The following is a 16572-nucleotide window of genomic DNA, read 5'->3' as shown; positions in this document are numbered from 1 at the left end:
TGTTGATTTGGAGAAATTTGGTCGTTTGAGATGTTGAAATTGTTGTTTTTTGCTGGTGATTTAGAAGAACTAACATATTCTTCCATAACTGATTGGAGTTATCGTGGTCGTTTAAATGAAGAATCAAGCGACCGAAGGACAATTACAAATTCTTATTAAATTGAATTAATATTAATACGTCCATCTCTCCATTCAGATATACCTTGATCATACACCCCTCGATGCATCTCTCCCTCACCATACATTTTTAATGTGACAAGTTATAGCACAATTAATCAAAGTCCTTCTATCCATATAACATCTTAGCGTGTGTTTGGTTCTGCGGCGGAGAGAATTGATTTTGGCAGAATTGATTCTGTAAAATTGATTCTGGCCAAAATTGATTTTAAGCTGAAGTGGTTTATGTTTGGATATATTCATGAAAAAGTGAGTTGAACAAAAAATTTGAGTGTAAAAATCAATTCTAGAATCAGAAGCTACGATTTCTAGCTTCAAGTAGAATCAATTCTGGAGGTAGAATCAATTCTACTTTTGAGAAACCAAACAAGTCAGAATCAATTCTACACGTCCAGAATCAATTCTGGATGCTCCAGAATTGAAACCAAACATACACTTAAACGATTGTGAACTATTGTGCCCAAACCTTACCCCACATATATATCTTTGGTGGCATTTAGCATGCACAAATCTTAAATTTGTGCACCATGCACAAATTTGTGCACCATATAGGTCAATTTGTTTTTGACCATTAGATTAACTAAAGAGCATATTTTTAACATGGTCTGTCAGTATCAAATTTAACACCCACATCACCTTCACTTTTCTTCATTTTGTCCTCTCTTCTTCTTTTTCTTCTTCTTCGTGTTCATCACCATCAATTTTCTTCATCTTCTTCTTGTAGAGCTTTATCATCTTCATAGAAAAATTTCAGAAAATCAAAAATCTAAATCTAAATCTAAAAATTTTCATTCCTTAAACAAAACCCAAAAAACTAAAAAAAATCTAAACATAGAAAACAAAAAATGAATGAAATTTTGGATCTTTATGAAGCAAATTCTTGAAAATTAAACCCAGAAACACAATTTATAAATATTGAAATGTGGAAAAAAAAACTAGTTTCTCCCTCCTCACCGTCACTAGTTTCTGAGGAAAAAAAACTACACCCATTCCTAAAAACTGTGTTGCTGTGGGATTTTTGCTAGCAAAAGAAATGAATCAGTCCAATATTCCAGATCTGAAATTTTCAAGCTTCCAAAAAAATTATACCAAAAAATCGATTATAAATTTAAGCTCCACTCTTTTGGTAGATTTTATCCAGCAAAAAAATCTTTGAATTCCAGATCTAAAAACTCCATTGTTGCGGCGCACGAGCTCCAGGTGGTGATTTTCGAGCACAGACACCGTGTAAAAACTCCATTGTTGCGGCGCACGAGCTCCAATGTGTCGGGAAATATAGTGTGACCTGAGTTTACACATTTAAATCCATAATTTTAGAATCCAACTGCTGAAAATTTGGAAAGAAAACAAAGTTTGGAAGAAGATATAAAGGAATGAATAAAGTTGTATATTGCATTACTTTTGAGAGTTTACAAGAGGTGTATATATACACAAGTATAGTAACCTAATTGGAGTAAATTAAGGAACAAATATCTCCAACAACTGAGGTGATTGACTCTATAGACTTTATACAAATCCAAAATAATAATGATAATAATTAAATACTAATTATGATTGATATCCTCCCGCAAGTTGGGCGACCTGGAAGAAAGATGCAACTTGGATAGTAGAAACTCGAACCGAGGGCGAAGCAGAGGCTTGGTGAGAATGTCAGCAAGCTGGTCGTTGGTAGAGACGAAGGAAACACGAAAACGGCCACGTTGAACGTTTTCACGGACAAAGTGATAAGCTAAGGCTATGTGCTTCATTCTGGAGTGGAAGACAGGATTAGCACTCAGATGTGTAGCACCAAGATTGTCGCAGTAGATGACAGGACCAGCTGTAGGAGTGTGACCAAGTTCAGTGAACAAAGAGAGTACCCAAAGGAGTTCACTGGCCGTGTCGGCCAAGGCTTTATACTCAGCTTCAGTGGATGATCGAGCAACCGAGCGTTGCTTGCGGGAACTCCAAGAGATGGGGGTGTCGCCAAGATAGAGCAGGTAACCAGTGGTAGAGATATAATCATCTTTGTCACCCGCCCAGTCCGCATCTGAGTACGCATGAAAGGTCAGGGGAGCAGTCGCGGAGATGAAAATGCCTTTGTCGCAAGAGCCGGCCAGATAGCGAAGTAGGCGCTTGAGAGCCAACCAGTGCATGGTGCTCGGGTTCTGCATGAACTGAGCAAGTTTGTTGGTCGCGAAGGCAATGTCTGGTCGAGTAAGACTCAAGTATTGGAGACTTCCAACTAGTGCTCGGTATTCAGTCGGGGAGGGCAAGGGATCACCAGAGTTTTTGAGCAGCGGAGGAGTTGCAGTTATTGGAGTGGACGCTGGTTTAGCTTCTGTCATGCCCGACTTTTGAAGGAGATCAGTGATGTATTTCCGTTGTGAAAGAAACATGCCCGCAGCGGAAGGAATGACTTCAACACCCAGGAAATAATTGAGATAGCCAAGATCTTTCAATGAGAAACGGGCAGCAAGTGTAGCAATGAGACGAGACAATTCTGTCGAGGAGCTCCCCGTAACAATGATGTCGTCGACATAGACGAGCAAGTATAGTGTCGCGCGTGGTGTCCGCTGAATGAACAAAGAAGCATCGGCGGTGGAGTTGACGAAGCCAATGGAGAGCAGGAATACACGAAGTTCCATATACCAAGCGCGAGGAGCTTGCTTTAACCCGTAGAGCGCCTTCTTTAGGCGACAAACATGATCAGGAAAGCTTTTGTTAACAAAGCCAGGTGGTTGAGCCATGTAGACCTCCTCGTTGAGCGTCCCTTGAAGAAAGGCATTGTTAACATCAAGCTGGCGGACGGACCATCCTTGTCGATCTGCCAAGGCGAGGATGATCCGAATTGTCACTGGTTTGACGACGGGGCTAAAAGTTTCTGTGTAGTCACAACCAGGGCGTTGATGGAAACCTTTAGCGACCAATCGAGCCTTGTACCTATCAATGGACCCATCTGGATTTCTCTTGATGCGAAAGACCCACTTACAACCAACCAAATTCTGAGCAGAGGAACGACCAACGAGTTCCCAGGTGTTGTTGCGATGTAGGGCATCAAATTCAGCCAACATGGCGGAACGCCAGTCCGGATCACGAAGGGCTTGGGTAATAGTACCAGGTTCCATCGGGGATGAGGGACGGACATGGAGGTTGAGTTTGTGGATGGGTTTGACGATGTTGTTTTTGGACCGGGTGATGATCCCACTGCCATGAGGTTCAGTGGTCGTTGTGGGGGGAGAGGTCGTTTGTGGTTGTGGGAGCAATGTTGGCTGTATGGAGGAAGGGGGGTCATTACTGGTCATTTCATTGCTCGTTGTATTTGAGGACGAGGATTGGGATGTGGTCGGGGAGGAAATGCCAGACGGGAAGGGAGGCTCAACAAGTGAGGTATCCGGGGATGTGGGGTTGGTGCTCGCAGTAGGTGGAGCGATGGTCGGCAAGACGGGCAGTTGGAGTGGACCAGTCTGTGAGGTCGTGGACGTGGTCGGTTGGGCCACCAGTGAACGGAAAGGGAATTCAGTTTCGACGAACTTAACATGGCGAGAGGTGTAAATCCGTCCAGTTGAAGGATCGAGGCATAGATATGCATGTTGATCAGCTGAGTAACCTACAAAAACACACATAGTAGACTTTGGAGCAAGTTTATGGTTAGCATAAGGTTTAATCCAGGGAAAACACAAACATCCAAAACATTTTAATTTATGATAATCCGGACTAATGCGGAGGAGTTGAGAGTAAGGTGATTGGTGCCCGAGGATTGGGGTAGGGAGACGGTTAATGAGGTAGGCTGCAGTGGTCATGGCGTGAGGCCAGTAGGTGAAAGGAAGGCCAGCGTGGTGAAGGAGGGAGAGACCGGTTTCGGCAATGTGCCGATTCCGCCGTTCAGAGATGCCATTGTGTTCGGGTGTATGAGGGGGAGTGGTGTGGTGACTTATGCCATGAGTACTTAGAAAGGAACGAAGACCAATGTATTCGCCACCATTGTCAGTGTATAGGACTTTTATTTTGTGTTGGTAGAAGTTTTCAACTAGTGTTTTAAATTTGGGAAAAATAGATTGCACATCAGATTTTAGTTTCATGGGATATAGCCATATATAGCGAGTATAATGATCAACAAACAAACAATAGTAACGAAGACCATCAATAGATAAAACAGGGGAAGTCCATACATCAGAAAAAATTATTTCTAATGGATAAGTAGATGTAAGAGTAGATTCATGAAAAGGAAGTTTATGACTTTTATTAATTTGGCATGAATTACAATCTGATTGCGGAAATTTATTTGAACCCAAAGAAAAATGCTGCTGAATAAATTTAAAGATGGAAGTTGAAGGGTGTCCAAGCTTGTGATGCCAGGAAGCAGAGGATTCCACTTGGACGGTGTGGGCGGAAGGTGAGGTCGTGGGCAACAGATAAAGTCCATTCACACATGAGCCTTTATGGGTTGTTTGGCGTGTCTGCAAGTCCATGACATAAAAAGAGTTTGGTAAGAAAACAACGGCAGAGTTAGTTTGTTTGGTGAGTTGAGAGACATAAATGATTTGTTGTTTCATGGAGGGAACATAAAGAGCATTAGACAAGGATAAATCATTAATTAAAAGTGTTCCAGAGTGAGAGATGTTTAAACCTGAACCATTCCCCATGAAGAGGGAGTCGGGGCCAGTGTATGGATGGTGAAGTGCCAAATTTGTAAGGTCGTTGGTCACATGATGTGTTGCTCCACTGTCGAACAGAAAACCAGGCGAGGATGTGCCAGCAGTAGCGGTGTGGGTCTGGGCCTGGCCAGTGGTGCTCGGAGAAGAACGAGGAGGTGCGGGGACACTGGGGTGTTGGGTCCGAAAGAGTTGGCAGTTAGCGAGGACGTGTCTCTTGGTGTTGCACCATTGACATCGACCAAGGAATGGTTTGCGATCACCTGGGCGTTGGTTGGTCGGTGCAGGTGCTTGACTTGGTCGAGGCTTGTTGTTGGTCGACCGTGCTTGAGCGTGCAGCGCAGTAACAGGAGCAGGTGATTGGCGTTGAGCAGCAGCAAGAGAGAGTTCCTGGATGAGGAGCTTTTCGAGGAGATCATCAAAGGTGATTGAAGTGTCCCTTGCGTTGACCCCATCAATGACTGCTCGGTAACCGTCATCAAGGCCGCGCAAAACATGGTCGGTCATGTCCTCGACGGAGACAGCAGATCCGAGAGAGGCGAGGAGATCAGCAGTTTGCTTCAGAGAGTGCATGTAGGTCGTGATGGATTGAGTACCTTTCGAGGCCATCCGAAGACGTTCCTTGAGTTGTTTAAGGTGACTGCGGGAGGCTTTGGCATAGGTGTTCTTGAGAAGCTCCCAAAGGTCGTGCGAGGTCTTCGTCTGGGACACCAAGGAGGCCACCTCGTCGGAAAGAGTGGTGAGGATGGCACCATAGATGAGACGATCCTGGCGGCGCCATGTTTGAAAAGCAGGGTTTGGTGATGTTACCGGAGGCGTTGCGGTGGTGGTGATCGTTGCTGTCGGCGCAGGGAACGATCCATCAGTGTATTTGAGTAGATCAAAACCATCAAGGAAGGCTTCTACCTGGAGTTTCCAATTGAGGTAATTGGTAGGGAGAAGCTTGGTGACACCGCTGAGGGTGATACACGCAAAGGGTTTGGAGGGTTCATAGGGGTTAGCTATGGAGCGAGAGCCATCGGAAGTCATGGGAGGCAAAGGGTTACGGCAAACGGAGAAAAAACGGCGTTTTCTGGTTTAACAGGGTAGGGCTGGAACGTTACCAACTGATACCATATAAAGGAATGAATAAAGTTGTATATTGCATTACTTTTGAGAGTTTACAAGAGGTGTATATATACACAAGTATAGTAACCTAATTGGAGTAAATTAAGGAACAAATATCTCCAACAACTGAGGTGATTGACTCTATAGACTTTATACAAATCCAAAATAATAATGATAATAATTAAATACTAATTATGATTGATAGAAGAAGGGTATGTGATAAGGTGTAGGAGGTGTATGATAAGATTTAATGGAAATGCAAAATCCAACCTCCCATCTTGCTTTTGAAACTTTGTGCATGGTGCACAAATTTTACATTTTGTGCACCCTAAATGCCACCTATATCTTTAGGGCATTTGTTGAAAAGAAGTAAGTGTGGCCAAGAGAAGGGCATACATACATATAGTTACGAAACTTAAAACTTAAGAAGAGTGAAGATAAGTTTATAAAGTTAATTCGAATAATTGTATTGTATTGTGACTGTGAGTAACAAAAAGGTAAGATAAAGTGAGATGAACGTTTTATAAATAACGACAAGTGCAAGTGTAAATAGATAATTTTTCCGTCCATCCTCCCTCATGTCACCTAATTAAAACACACTTCTTAGTTACTAAAGAGTCCAAATTTCCATACCACGTCACTGTAGAGAGGCCTAGAATATATTGAAAGACCCAAAGAGAATTTTTCTATATTTAAGCGATGGTTTCTCTCCCAACCCCATGTTTATTTTATACCTGAATTTCCAATTTTACCCTTGAAAAAACTTCGGTTTGTAGAAATCGGACTTTTTTTGCCTTAAAACAAATTTCGGTTTCTAAAAGCCGAAATTTACTCTGAATTTGCACTAGAAAAAATTCGATTTCTGCGAACCAAATTTTTATGCAAGGGCAAAATTGAAATATTGGGAGATATAAAAGAATCACGGGGTCGGTAGAGAAAGCATCAGCGAACAAATTTATAAGGGCCGAATGAAACTGAAACTTTATGAGCCCATTGAAAACGTGGCAGTCCAGCCCATTACTTTACCATCAACACCAACAAAGCGGGAAAATTGTGGTACCCTATACACACACCAGTACCACCATCAGCAAAGGAAAGGAGAGAGTGTGATTGTGAAAGAGAAGAATCAAGACAAAGATGGCGCCAATCATCCAGAGTACTCAACCATGGGTCGAGAAATAGTAACTAACTACTCTATTATCGTTAATTCAATTTCAATTTCACGTCTCTCTAATTTCTTTCCAATTCCCTAATTTTGTATCAGTCGTCCAAAGCAAGTGAAAGACGTTGCTCACCAAGAAGAAGTAGTTCGAGTTCTCACCAACACTCTCGAAACCGGAAGCGTAATTTCTAAACCCTATTTTTTCTTCTTCTTCTTCTTCTTCTTCTTCAATTCATTGCTCAATATACTCATTGATTCGTTTTGTTATTGTTTCACAGTGCCCTCACATGCTCTTCTATGGTCCTCCCGGCACTGGAAAAACCACTACTGCCCTCGCTATCGCTCATCAGCTTTTCGGGTATCTTTCTATTTTATCAACATTTCAATTTTTTATTCTTCAATTCCAATTTTGCTTATTGCTGATAATATGTTACAACTATTTTATTATTATTATTATTATTATTATTATTATTATTATTATTATTATTATTATTATTATTATTATTATAGGCCTGAGCTATATAAGTCTAGGGTTTTGGAACTAAATGCTAGTGATGATCGTGGTATTAATGTTGTTCGGACTAAGATCAAAGATTTTGCAGCTGTGGCCGTCGGCACCAATCGGCCCAAGAAGTATGTTGAAAATTGAAATCCAATATTCTTTTGAGACTGTGCTTGTTTTTCTTCCTTATGTGATTATAAGATTTCGTTAACTTTCTATCTGTTTTTGTTTTCTGATATTTCAGTGGTTATCCTTGTCCGCCGTATAAGATAATTGTTCTGGACGAGGCAGATTCAATGACAGAAGATGCTCAGGTATGTTTCCGTGGTTAATCCTTGTCCGTCCTAACTTTGTTTGGTTAATTAATAAAGAGATATGATTTCATGAAACCTACAATTTGGAATACAGAATGCACTGAGGCGTACAATGGAAACTTACTCTAAAGTTACTAGGTTCTTTTTTATATGCAACTACATTAGCAGGTACATTGTTTTCTATGAAACCATTTGCTGATTTCTTTGGTATTTTTAATTTCACAAATTTAAGTAGTTAATGATAATTGTAGCCACCATGATAAACATGATTTTCATCAACTTTGATTTTTGTCCAATGCTTTCATAGGGTATATGGTCAAATTCTTATCGACATACTTCTTTATCATTGTTTAAATAAATGAAATATTTCTAGTTTGATTATTACAATACTTGTTTTTCACATATCGGCGAAAAGGTTAAAATGTATGATTAAATATCATGATCAATGGAAAATTGATTATAAAAAAAAAATCAATGGAAAATTATAAACCTAAAACTATACATTGTATACTCTTTTATTTCCTACTGTTCTTGTCCGTGCTTTGTCAAGGATAGGGGACATGTTGATTTTATATGTGGTTGTCATTTTTTGTAGGATTATAGAACCACTTGCTTCAAGGTGTGCAAAATTCAGGTTTAAGCCGCTGACAGAAGAAATCATGAGCAACCGAATATTATACATCTGCAAAGAAGAAGGAATCCACCTTGATGCTGAGGTAGTAGCCTTAGAGCTTAGACAGTGGTTGTGTTTTTTTTTTAATGGTTTTGTTCCTTTGTTTGTAGAGGTTTTGTTGGCATCATAGCGGACTATTTTAAGTATCTTTGGCTCTTTGCTTCTGTAGGGTCTTTCAACCCTAAGTACTATTTCTCAAGGAGATCTTCGTCGGGCTATAACATACTTGCAGGTGAGCACATTTCTTTAATAACACAGTATGTCTTGAGACATTTAAGTCATATTACTTCCTATTAAGAGTGTTATGTTACTACTACATTAATGATATTACATAGTTTATTTTTCCTCTATTTTTTTTTTATGTTGTATAAATGAGTCGTTTTACTTTGAATAATCTACGTGTGCATGTGTTAAATGGCTATGCTTTCGACATATTCTTTTTGACTCTGCCAAGTGAAGCATGGGTACTCCTAAAATGGTGAAGTACTCGTACCGGGTACGCACCAGTACCGGATACTTGCATGGTACTCGCTGGGTACTTACAAATCAATATCCATTGTTATTTGATTGATTCGGGGTGGTGGATACGGCAAAAATGTGCAGGTGGTTTAAAAATAGCATAAAATGTTTTAATTTTTTATTACATATTAATTATTTATCTTGCTTTTGATGAAAATAGTTGAGGTGGTGGACAAATTCACTCAAAATATAATTATTTTGATATTCTGTATTAACGTACCCGTACCTTAAATTATTTCAAAATGTTGTATCCCGTAACAGTACCCGCACCCGTATCGGGTACCGTACCCGTACCTAGGCAACATACTAACTGCTAACTAGCAATTGTGTTAATAGTGCTACTTATTAGGAAATAGACAAAACCATTATTTATGGTAATTTTTTAAGAAATATTTTTCTGGTGTTTATAGCTGTTTAATTTTAGCCAGTATGTTCTCATTCTTTTTGTTTTCGGATGCTGGTTCAATAATTAAACAAATGGAAAGATAATGTAGTGGAGAGTCCATATTTGCTATAAATGGGAGAGTTCAATTGTAGGAATGCAAGCTTTCAAGTTTTTTTCTTTTCTATTGCTGACTTGAAAATTAAATTCAATTGAAAAAACGGTGAATCAGTGAGTTCATCATATTGGGCTTATAAGAGGGGTTGCCTATGCTTAACAAGGGAGTTGGTTGACTGATTCTCACCCAGGCGATATGGGACTTTTCCTGTTTCTGCCTAAATAATCACATTTTTCTGTTAACACTTGGTAGAATAGACCTGTAATATGGGCACTTATTTGCAACCTGCTTCTTCCTTTAGAAAATTTAGAAAATATTGTAAAGAAATATCCAATTGATTCCATGTAGATTTTGCTTTCATCTTACATTAATAACTAATTTGTTGGCATTTGTGAAAATAAAGGGACTGTTTATCTTTTTCTGATTTGACTTACCTTACCTTCAGAGTTTGTGCTGATTAATTTCTTCTTAAAAACAAGAATGACTAAGCTTTTGAACATTGCATCTATATATATCATTTTTATTTACTATTCTCACTAATGCAGTATTAACATTGCAGTCTGCTGCTCGCTTATTTGGATCTTCCATTTCTTCGAAGGACCTGATTTCTGTGTCTGGGGTAGGTTGTTACACTAATTCATGTGACTTGTTCTTTTTCTCTTTCAAAGAAAACAAAGATCTGCATTTTGAGTTCTGTTTCCCTTCATGTTTGTCCTGACTTTCTAAAATCTTGAAACCAGATTGTTCCAGCAGAAGTTGTTGAGGCACTTCTTAATGCTTGCAAAAGTGGTAATTTTGATTTAGCCAACAACGAAGTCAACAATTTCATTGCAGAGGGGTATCCAGTCTCTCAGATGCTAACTCAGGTCTTGTTTTGCCGGTTTCTTTAGGAAGTTTTCTTTTTCTTTTTTTGATAACTGTTCTTACCCAATAAAGTCTTTTACAAAGTTACTGATTCTTTTTCCCCATCAGTTGTTTGAGGCTATTGTTGAAGAAAAGGACATATCAGATGAACAGAAGGCAAGAATATCCAAGAAGCTGGGTGAAGCAGATAAGGTTACTTATGACCCTTTATCCTGCATATGGTTTTACATCACTAGCAAGAATTTTGGGCATTGTACAAGTATTTTGAATTTCAAATAAAATTTAAAATATATAAAATGAAATTGTTACAAATAATTAGAGATGTATGTATAATAGGAGTGAGATATAAAAGTCAACGATCGGAAAAAAGTAAAAATTGCAGTTAAAAGATTTTGAATTTAAAATCTACAATGAGTATGAAATAGAATGACACTGAGATAATGTACTTCATTCAGTTTTTTATACATAGGGGTGAAATAGTTGCGATTTGGGAAGAAAGCTAATTTTAACTTTTTAAGGCACATCAAGAAATTTAAAAGAAATTAAGTAGACTTAACTGGAAAAAATTACATAAAAAGGGAAATTTGAAATGAATTATTTTGATATTACAAGTAACTAACTAATATTTGGAAAGAAAGATAAATTTCAACACAAATGGTGCTATATAAGGGTGAATCACAAAATGTGCATGTCAGTCTCAAGAATAAGAATGAGTTTATATTATATTGGATTTTCTTTTCTTTTTTGTTTATATCTCTTAGCTCGTAGGAGATTCAAAAGTTGGCTTGGATGAATTTTTTACTTATTGCTTGTGGTATTGCAGTGTCTAGTTGATGGTGCTGATGAATATTTGCAGCTTCTTGCTGTTGTCAGCAATACAATACAAGCTTTATGTAACATGCCAGAAGGATTTGCTTACGAGAGTTAATCATTAGTTAGTCTGCATGTTGGATTATGTAGAATTCAGTTTCGAAGGATTTATCCATGGTAGTTAAACTTTGTAACTGTAACTGCTGAACAAGTATTCTACTACTAGCATTGATCCCATAGTTCAGAGGACTTGGATTCTGCTCCTGTATGAATCGAACAAGATTTTAAGTAGCAATTTCATAGTTTTATTCTCCGTAAGTGGTCACATACTTTATCCATGGTGGCATTGATTCCATTCACGAGAACACTTTGGTCTATTGCTACTTAACATCTCATTGTATGACACTTTGGTCCCTGCAAATATGGTCATTTTTGTCCATGCAAAATCTCTAAACTTTTAGAAGAGTCACGGGTTAGAATTTTTGCTCATATGTCTAATTTCTGATGATATATCTGAATTTTTATTTATTAATTAACGGTTAATATTACTTACTTAAGTGAAGACATATTTGAATTTTTAATCGCCAAAAACTTAAAAATTCATATTTAATGTATCATTTGTTAAAAAAAAATTAACATTTTATCTAACTTTGATTTGTTAATCACATGTTGAAATTATTCACTTTAAACTTGAAAGTGAACCACTTACGAGTCAAATCCATTTAGATAGGTTTTGAACAAGAGTATGTAATGTTCTTACTAAGTTATACTTAGGACCAATATTATTATTATTATTATTATATTTTTTTGTCAAGTAGTCCAGTAGTTAGAAAATCCACCTTAAAGGTGAATAAGTGAAGTATCCCGAGTTCGAACTCAGACTCCTGTACATATAGTGCGAGACTTTTGCTAAAACTCTAGCAGTTTCTTGAAAACTCGCTTTAGATATGAAACTTTGAGTATTCAAAGATTGTTATTCCCAATAATAAAGCTCACTAACAAATAGCTTCTTCCAAGGAAGGTCCTGCTCGTTTTGCTCGCAATAATCCAATTAGTTCGCCAGGTAAAAATACATTAGACATTCCATCTTCTGAAACCAAGACTTTGTATGTTATTTGACGTAATTTCGATATATCTATTATGGATGTGTACTCACTGGGATCGATAAACTTTTTGGATTTTATTAACTAAAGAAATACGACTTTGTGCTATAGTTAGTTCAGGACAAATCAAGACCAACCGAACAAAGCTCACGAAGACTATTATTATTATATTATTAATCAACTCAAAAAAAAAATTGCTTATTACACTTATATTCGAAGAAACATTTTCTTAAAAATAGTTTTACACTAAAATATCTTATGATATAATTTGCACTATAAAAAGTAGGGGGACATGAGAGGAAATTTGCAACCATCAACATCTTTTGTTTCTTTTTATACTATTTTAACTTCTTTTTTTTTGTTTGTTTCAAAAGCGAAATGTTTGAGATTTGAACCTCGACTCCATTATAATATGAATTTAATTTATATACGCTGTTAGTGTAAATTATTTTACACATACGTCTAATAATATATGAACACATCATGTATGATGTTTAAAAACACATGATATGTCACATTCATTAAATGATGTGGCAATAAATTATTGGATGAATGTGTAAAAAAACTTTACACTAACGGTGTATACAAATTAAACTCCGTATAATATATACGATCTCCTTACTAATAGAGTTGGAGATAGGTTGCAATTTTTTATTAATTAATTGATTTACAATTCTAACAAGTTTGACATAAAATAAAAAAATAAAAAAAATATAATAAATCCCTAGGATACAAAAAAAAAAAAAAAACGGATTTGTATTTGTTTGCTTGTGAGTGGGCAACCCGTTTTAGGGTTTTGAGTGAGTATCGACTGCGCACACACATTCATTCATTCAGGAATCGAGAGAAGAGTCCCACTCATTCTCTTCTCAACTCAACTCTCCTCTCATTCCGTTACTGCAAGTAAGTGCCGTTCTCTTCTTTCTAATCCGTTTTTCTTTTTCTTTTCAATTCATTAATTAATTATCATATAATTACAATTCAGCACCACACTGCTATACTCAGATTTCTGTTGTTTGCTTTTTCTCATCAGATCTCCAAAACCAACCATGGCTCTGGTCAGTTATTTTCTTTTCCTTCGATAATAATTAATTACTTCATTTCAATTACTTTGATTATTATTAATTATTAATTTCGGATTGCAATTTTGTTTAATGTGTAGATCCTTCACGCTACCAAGGAAAACAAAAATGCTTACAAGACTTTGATTGCTGCTGAATATGTCGGTGTCAAAGTTCAATTGGTTCCAGATTTTCAGATGGGTGTTTCCAACAAAACCCCTCAATTTCTCAAGATGAACCCTATTGGAAAGGTATTTTTTTTATTTATTCACTTTTGTTTTGTCCCATATAACTTAATTATTATATAATCTATCAATTTTACTAAATTATTTTTATTAACTTTCACAGGTTCCTGTCTTGGAAACCCCCGATGGTCCGATCTTCGAGAGCAATGCCATTGCTCGCTACGGTATGCTTAGCGTTTATGCATGTCTGTTTGTGTACATTTATTCATTCTTGTTATCATGTTGTTGTCATTTAATTTACTTTTCTTTCGATGTGCCGTAGTTGCTCGATTGGGTGAAAACAATTTGTTTGGATCATCTCCGATTGATCAGGTATGATTCGTGCCTGTGTTGGACTATTAATATACATGCTTTGGAAATGGCCTCGTGTTTCATTCTCTTTGTGTTTTGCTGTTTCAGGCTCACGTTGAGCAGTGGATTGATTTTTCTTCTTTGGAGATTGATGCCAATCTTATGAAGGTGTTCCTGCCTAGACTTGGATTTGCCCCCTACCTTCCTCCAGTAAGTTGTGTGAAATGTTCATTTTTTTCAATATTGATGTGCTTTGATAATTGTTTGAAGTTTCTAAATAGCAATTGATATAATGTTATTTGAGTTGCTGGCAAGGAAACTATTCAAAAGTAATGATATGCATTTTCTGAAATCAATTGGTTTTGTTAGAAACTAATGTATCTCTAACTTTTTTTGAAGTTATTAACATCTTAATTGGTACCCTGTTTGCTATTTTAATTGGCTTGTAATACTTTTTAAGTTCTGCTTTTACTGAAAATTTTCCTATTTTTGAATTTTGTATCTGAATGAAGGCAGAGGAGGCTGCACTTTCTGCATTGAAGAGATCATTTGAGGCTTTGAACACTCACCTTGCCAGCAATACTTACCTGGTTGGGGAATCTGTTACCCTTGCTGACATCATTACAACAGCCAACTTGTATTTGGGTTTCGCTAAACTCTTGGTCAAGAGCTTCACCTCAGAGTTTCCTCATGTTGAGAGATACTTCTGGACTTTAATCAACCAGCCAAATTTCCGAAAGATATTCGGCCAGGTTAAGCAGACTGAAGCTATGCCACCTATTCAATCTGCAAAGAAGCCTGCCCAGCCAAAGCCCAAAACTAAAGAAGAACCAAAGAAAGCGGCTAAAGCAGAGCCCGAAAAGCCCAAAGAAGAAGCTGAAGAGGAGGCACCCAAGCCCAAACCCAAGAATCCTCTTGATCTTCTTCCTCCAAGCAAGATGGTATTGGATGACTGGAAAAGACTCTACTCTAACACTAAGACTAACTTCCGTGAGGTTGCAGTCAAAGGTATTGTTTATTTATGCTCCCGTAGTTTATATATTTTTCAAGTTGTGTAACTTCTAGGATAATGAAATGATCTTTGCTTACATCCTTTTGGACTATACTAATATTGCAATGTTTTCTGAAACTCGTTTTTTATAATAAATAAATATATTGTAGTGAAGAATGTCAAAATCTATTGATGAGGTTAGAGATCTTGTCAATCTAATTTCCTCTTTTTGACTTGCAGGATTCTGGGATATGTATGATCCAGAGGGATATTCTCTCTGGTTCTGTGACTACAAATACAATGATGAGAACACCGTTTCTTTCGTGACGCTGAACAAGGTTGGAGGATTTCTTCAGAGGATGGATCTTGCTCGCAAGTATGCATTTGGAAAGATGCTTGTCATTGGATCAGAGCCTCCATTTAAGGTGAAGGGATTGTGGCTTTTCCGTGGACAAGAGATTCCAAAGTTTGTCATTGATGAATGCTATGATATGGAGCTGTATGAGTGGACCAAGGTTGACATCTCTGACGAAGCTCAAAAAGAGCGTGCCAGTCAGATGATTGAAGATGCTGAACCATTTGAGGGTGAGGCTCTTTTGGATGCCAAGTGCTTTAAGTGAAAAACTAGTTTCCAGTTCTTATTGAAAGGCTATGGTTTTGTCATGACTTTTTGGTAGAGTTTCGTTTCTTTCCCATTTTCTGCTATAGTGAAGTTTAAGATATTTTGTGATTTTATCAACGTTGAAACTTAAATGCGTGATTGTAGTAGCTTAATTTTGATGGTAACAGGACCAGTTTTACAAGTTCTATAATTTTATATCTCCTTTTTGATGTATGCATGTATGAAATTCGTTGGATTCATGGGATGCGATCTGGTTTCTTCTCGGTAAGAGAAAAACGATAAAATGATATTAGGACTTGCAAAATTAATTACAATTCTCCATTGAACTTCTATCGTTACAGTTATAGGAACCATTTTCCTCAATAAAGAATAATGAGTGATAATCTTACCTTTTTGCTTTTTGAACTCTCAAAATTTTCCTCAATTATGCTAGACTTTCACCTTAATTTTATTTTTTAGTGTTATTAATTGTCCTAGATTATATTAAAAAGGGGAAACACGATCCATGGTGATTAGCTTGTAAAATATCCGCAAATATTTTATATAATGACTCAATAGTTCTAAATTTTTATTGGAGGTTAAAAACAATTCAATTCGAATTTGAGTCGAGTTTAATTCTAATTGAACTAATTAAACTATATACCAAAAAAGATCATAACACTGTAAGAAAATATATATACAATTGAGTGCAATATCTGATCGTATGTTATAATAATTATTAATTAAATTTTAAAAAAATTTACTTTCTAAACTAGAGTCCTAGGTTCACCACTACTTATAAGACAACAAGCTTATTAGAGAAGTCATGGACTCTGTTTGGCAAAAATAGTTTATGACTGATAAGCTACCTGATAGTTTATGGCTGATGGCTCATAGCTTCTAGCTAAACTGATTGAAATGTTTGGTAAAATTAGCGGTTCAACTGACTGATAAATGTAAAATGACATAAAAGGATATCTTTAATTCAATAATTTTTTTTATCAAATTAATACTTTAA

General features: G+C 37.0%; 2 protein-coding genes across 3 annotated transcripts; both read left to right on the top strand.

The window, feature by feature from the left end:
* The first annotated feature begins 6908 nt into the window (after positions 1-6908).
* On the top strand, positions 6909-11627 carry LOC123909190 (replication factor C subunit 2). Its single transcript, XM_045959975.1, has 12 exons — positions 6909-7099; positions 7183-7261; positions 7359-7438; positions 7591-7713; positions 7827-7896; positions 7991-8064; positions 8492-8612; positions 8739-8801; positions 10148-10207; positions 10329-10454; positions 10561-10644; positions 11276-11627. Exons 1-12 carry the CDS (start codon positions 7056-7058, stop codon positions 11378-11380), a joined length of 1029 nt encoding a protein of 342 aa, XP_045815931.1. The 5' UTR covers positions 6909-7055; the 3' UTR covers positions 11381-11627.
* Positions 11628-13112: 1485 nt separating this feature from the next.
* On the top strand, positions 13113-15788 carry LOC123909189 (elongation factor 1-gamma-like). 2 transcript variants are annotated; one of them, XM_045959972.1, is made up of 8 exons: positions 13113-13268; positions 13399-13423; positions 13528-13677; positions 13775-13835; positions 13934-13983; positions 14071-14172; positions 14475-14970; positions 15194-15788. In XM_045959972.1, exons 2-8 carry the CDS (start codon positions 13415-13417, stop codon positions 15571-15573), a joined length of 1248 nt encoding a protein of 415 aa, XP_045815928.1. In that variant the 5' UTR covers positions 13113-13268; positions 13399-13414; the 3' UTR covers positions 15574-15788. The 2 variants fall into 2 exon arrangements, with proteins under 2 accessions (XP_045815928.1, XP_045815930.1); XM_045959974.1 differs by having other exon boundaries at positions 13115-13268; positions 13351-13423.
* The last annotated feature ends 784 nt before the right edge of the window (positions 15789-16572 follow it).

The sequence above is a fragment of the Trifolium pratense genome, linkage group LG2 (assembly GCF_020283565.1).
Source record: "Trifolium pratense cultivar HEN17-A07 linkage group LG2, ARS_RC_1.1, whole genome shotgun sequence".
Taxonomy (NCBI): domain Eukaryota; kingdom Viridiplantae; phylum Streptophyta; class Magnoliopsida; order Fabales; family Fabaceae; genus Trifolium; species Trifolium pratense.
The sequence above is the reverse complement of the archived record's forward strand: the minus strand, read 5'-3'. Positions and strand labels throughout refer to the sequence as shown.

Coding starts and splice junctions, on each gene's coding strand:
- LOC123909190 (XM_045959975.1), top strand. CDS start 7,056: ATGGCGCCAATCATCCAGAGTACTCAACCATGGGTCGAGAAATA. Junction 8,065..8,491: donor ATATGCAACTACATTAGCAG/GTACATTGTTTT, acceptor CATTTTTTGTAG/GATTATAGAACCACTTGCTT. Junction 8,613..8,738: donor GAATCCACCTTGATGCTGAG/GTAGTAGCCTTA, acceptor TTGCTTCTGTAG/GGTCTTTCAACCCTAAGTAC.
- LOC123909189 (XM_045959972.1), top strand. Junction 13,678..13,774: donor AGATGAACCCTATTGGAAAG/GTATTTTTTTTA, acceptor TAACTTTCACAG/GTTCCTGTCTTGGAAACCCC. Junction 14,173..14,474: donor TTGCCCCCTACCTTCCTCCA/GTAAGTTGTGTG, acceptor ATCTGAATGAAG/GCAGAGGAGGCTGCACTTTC.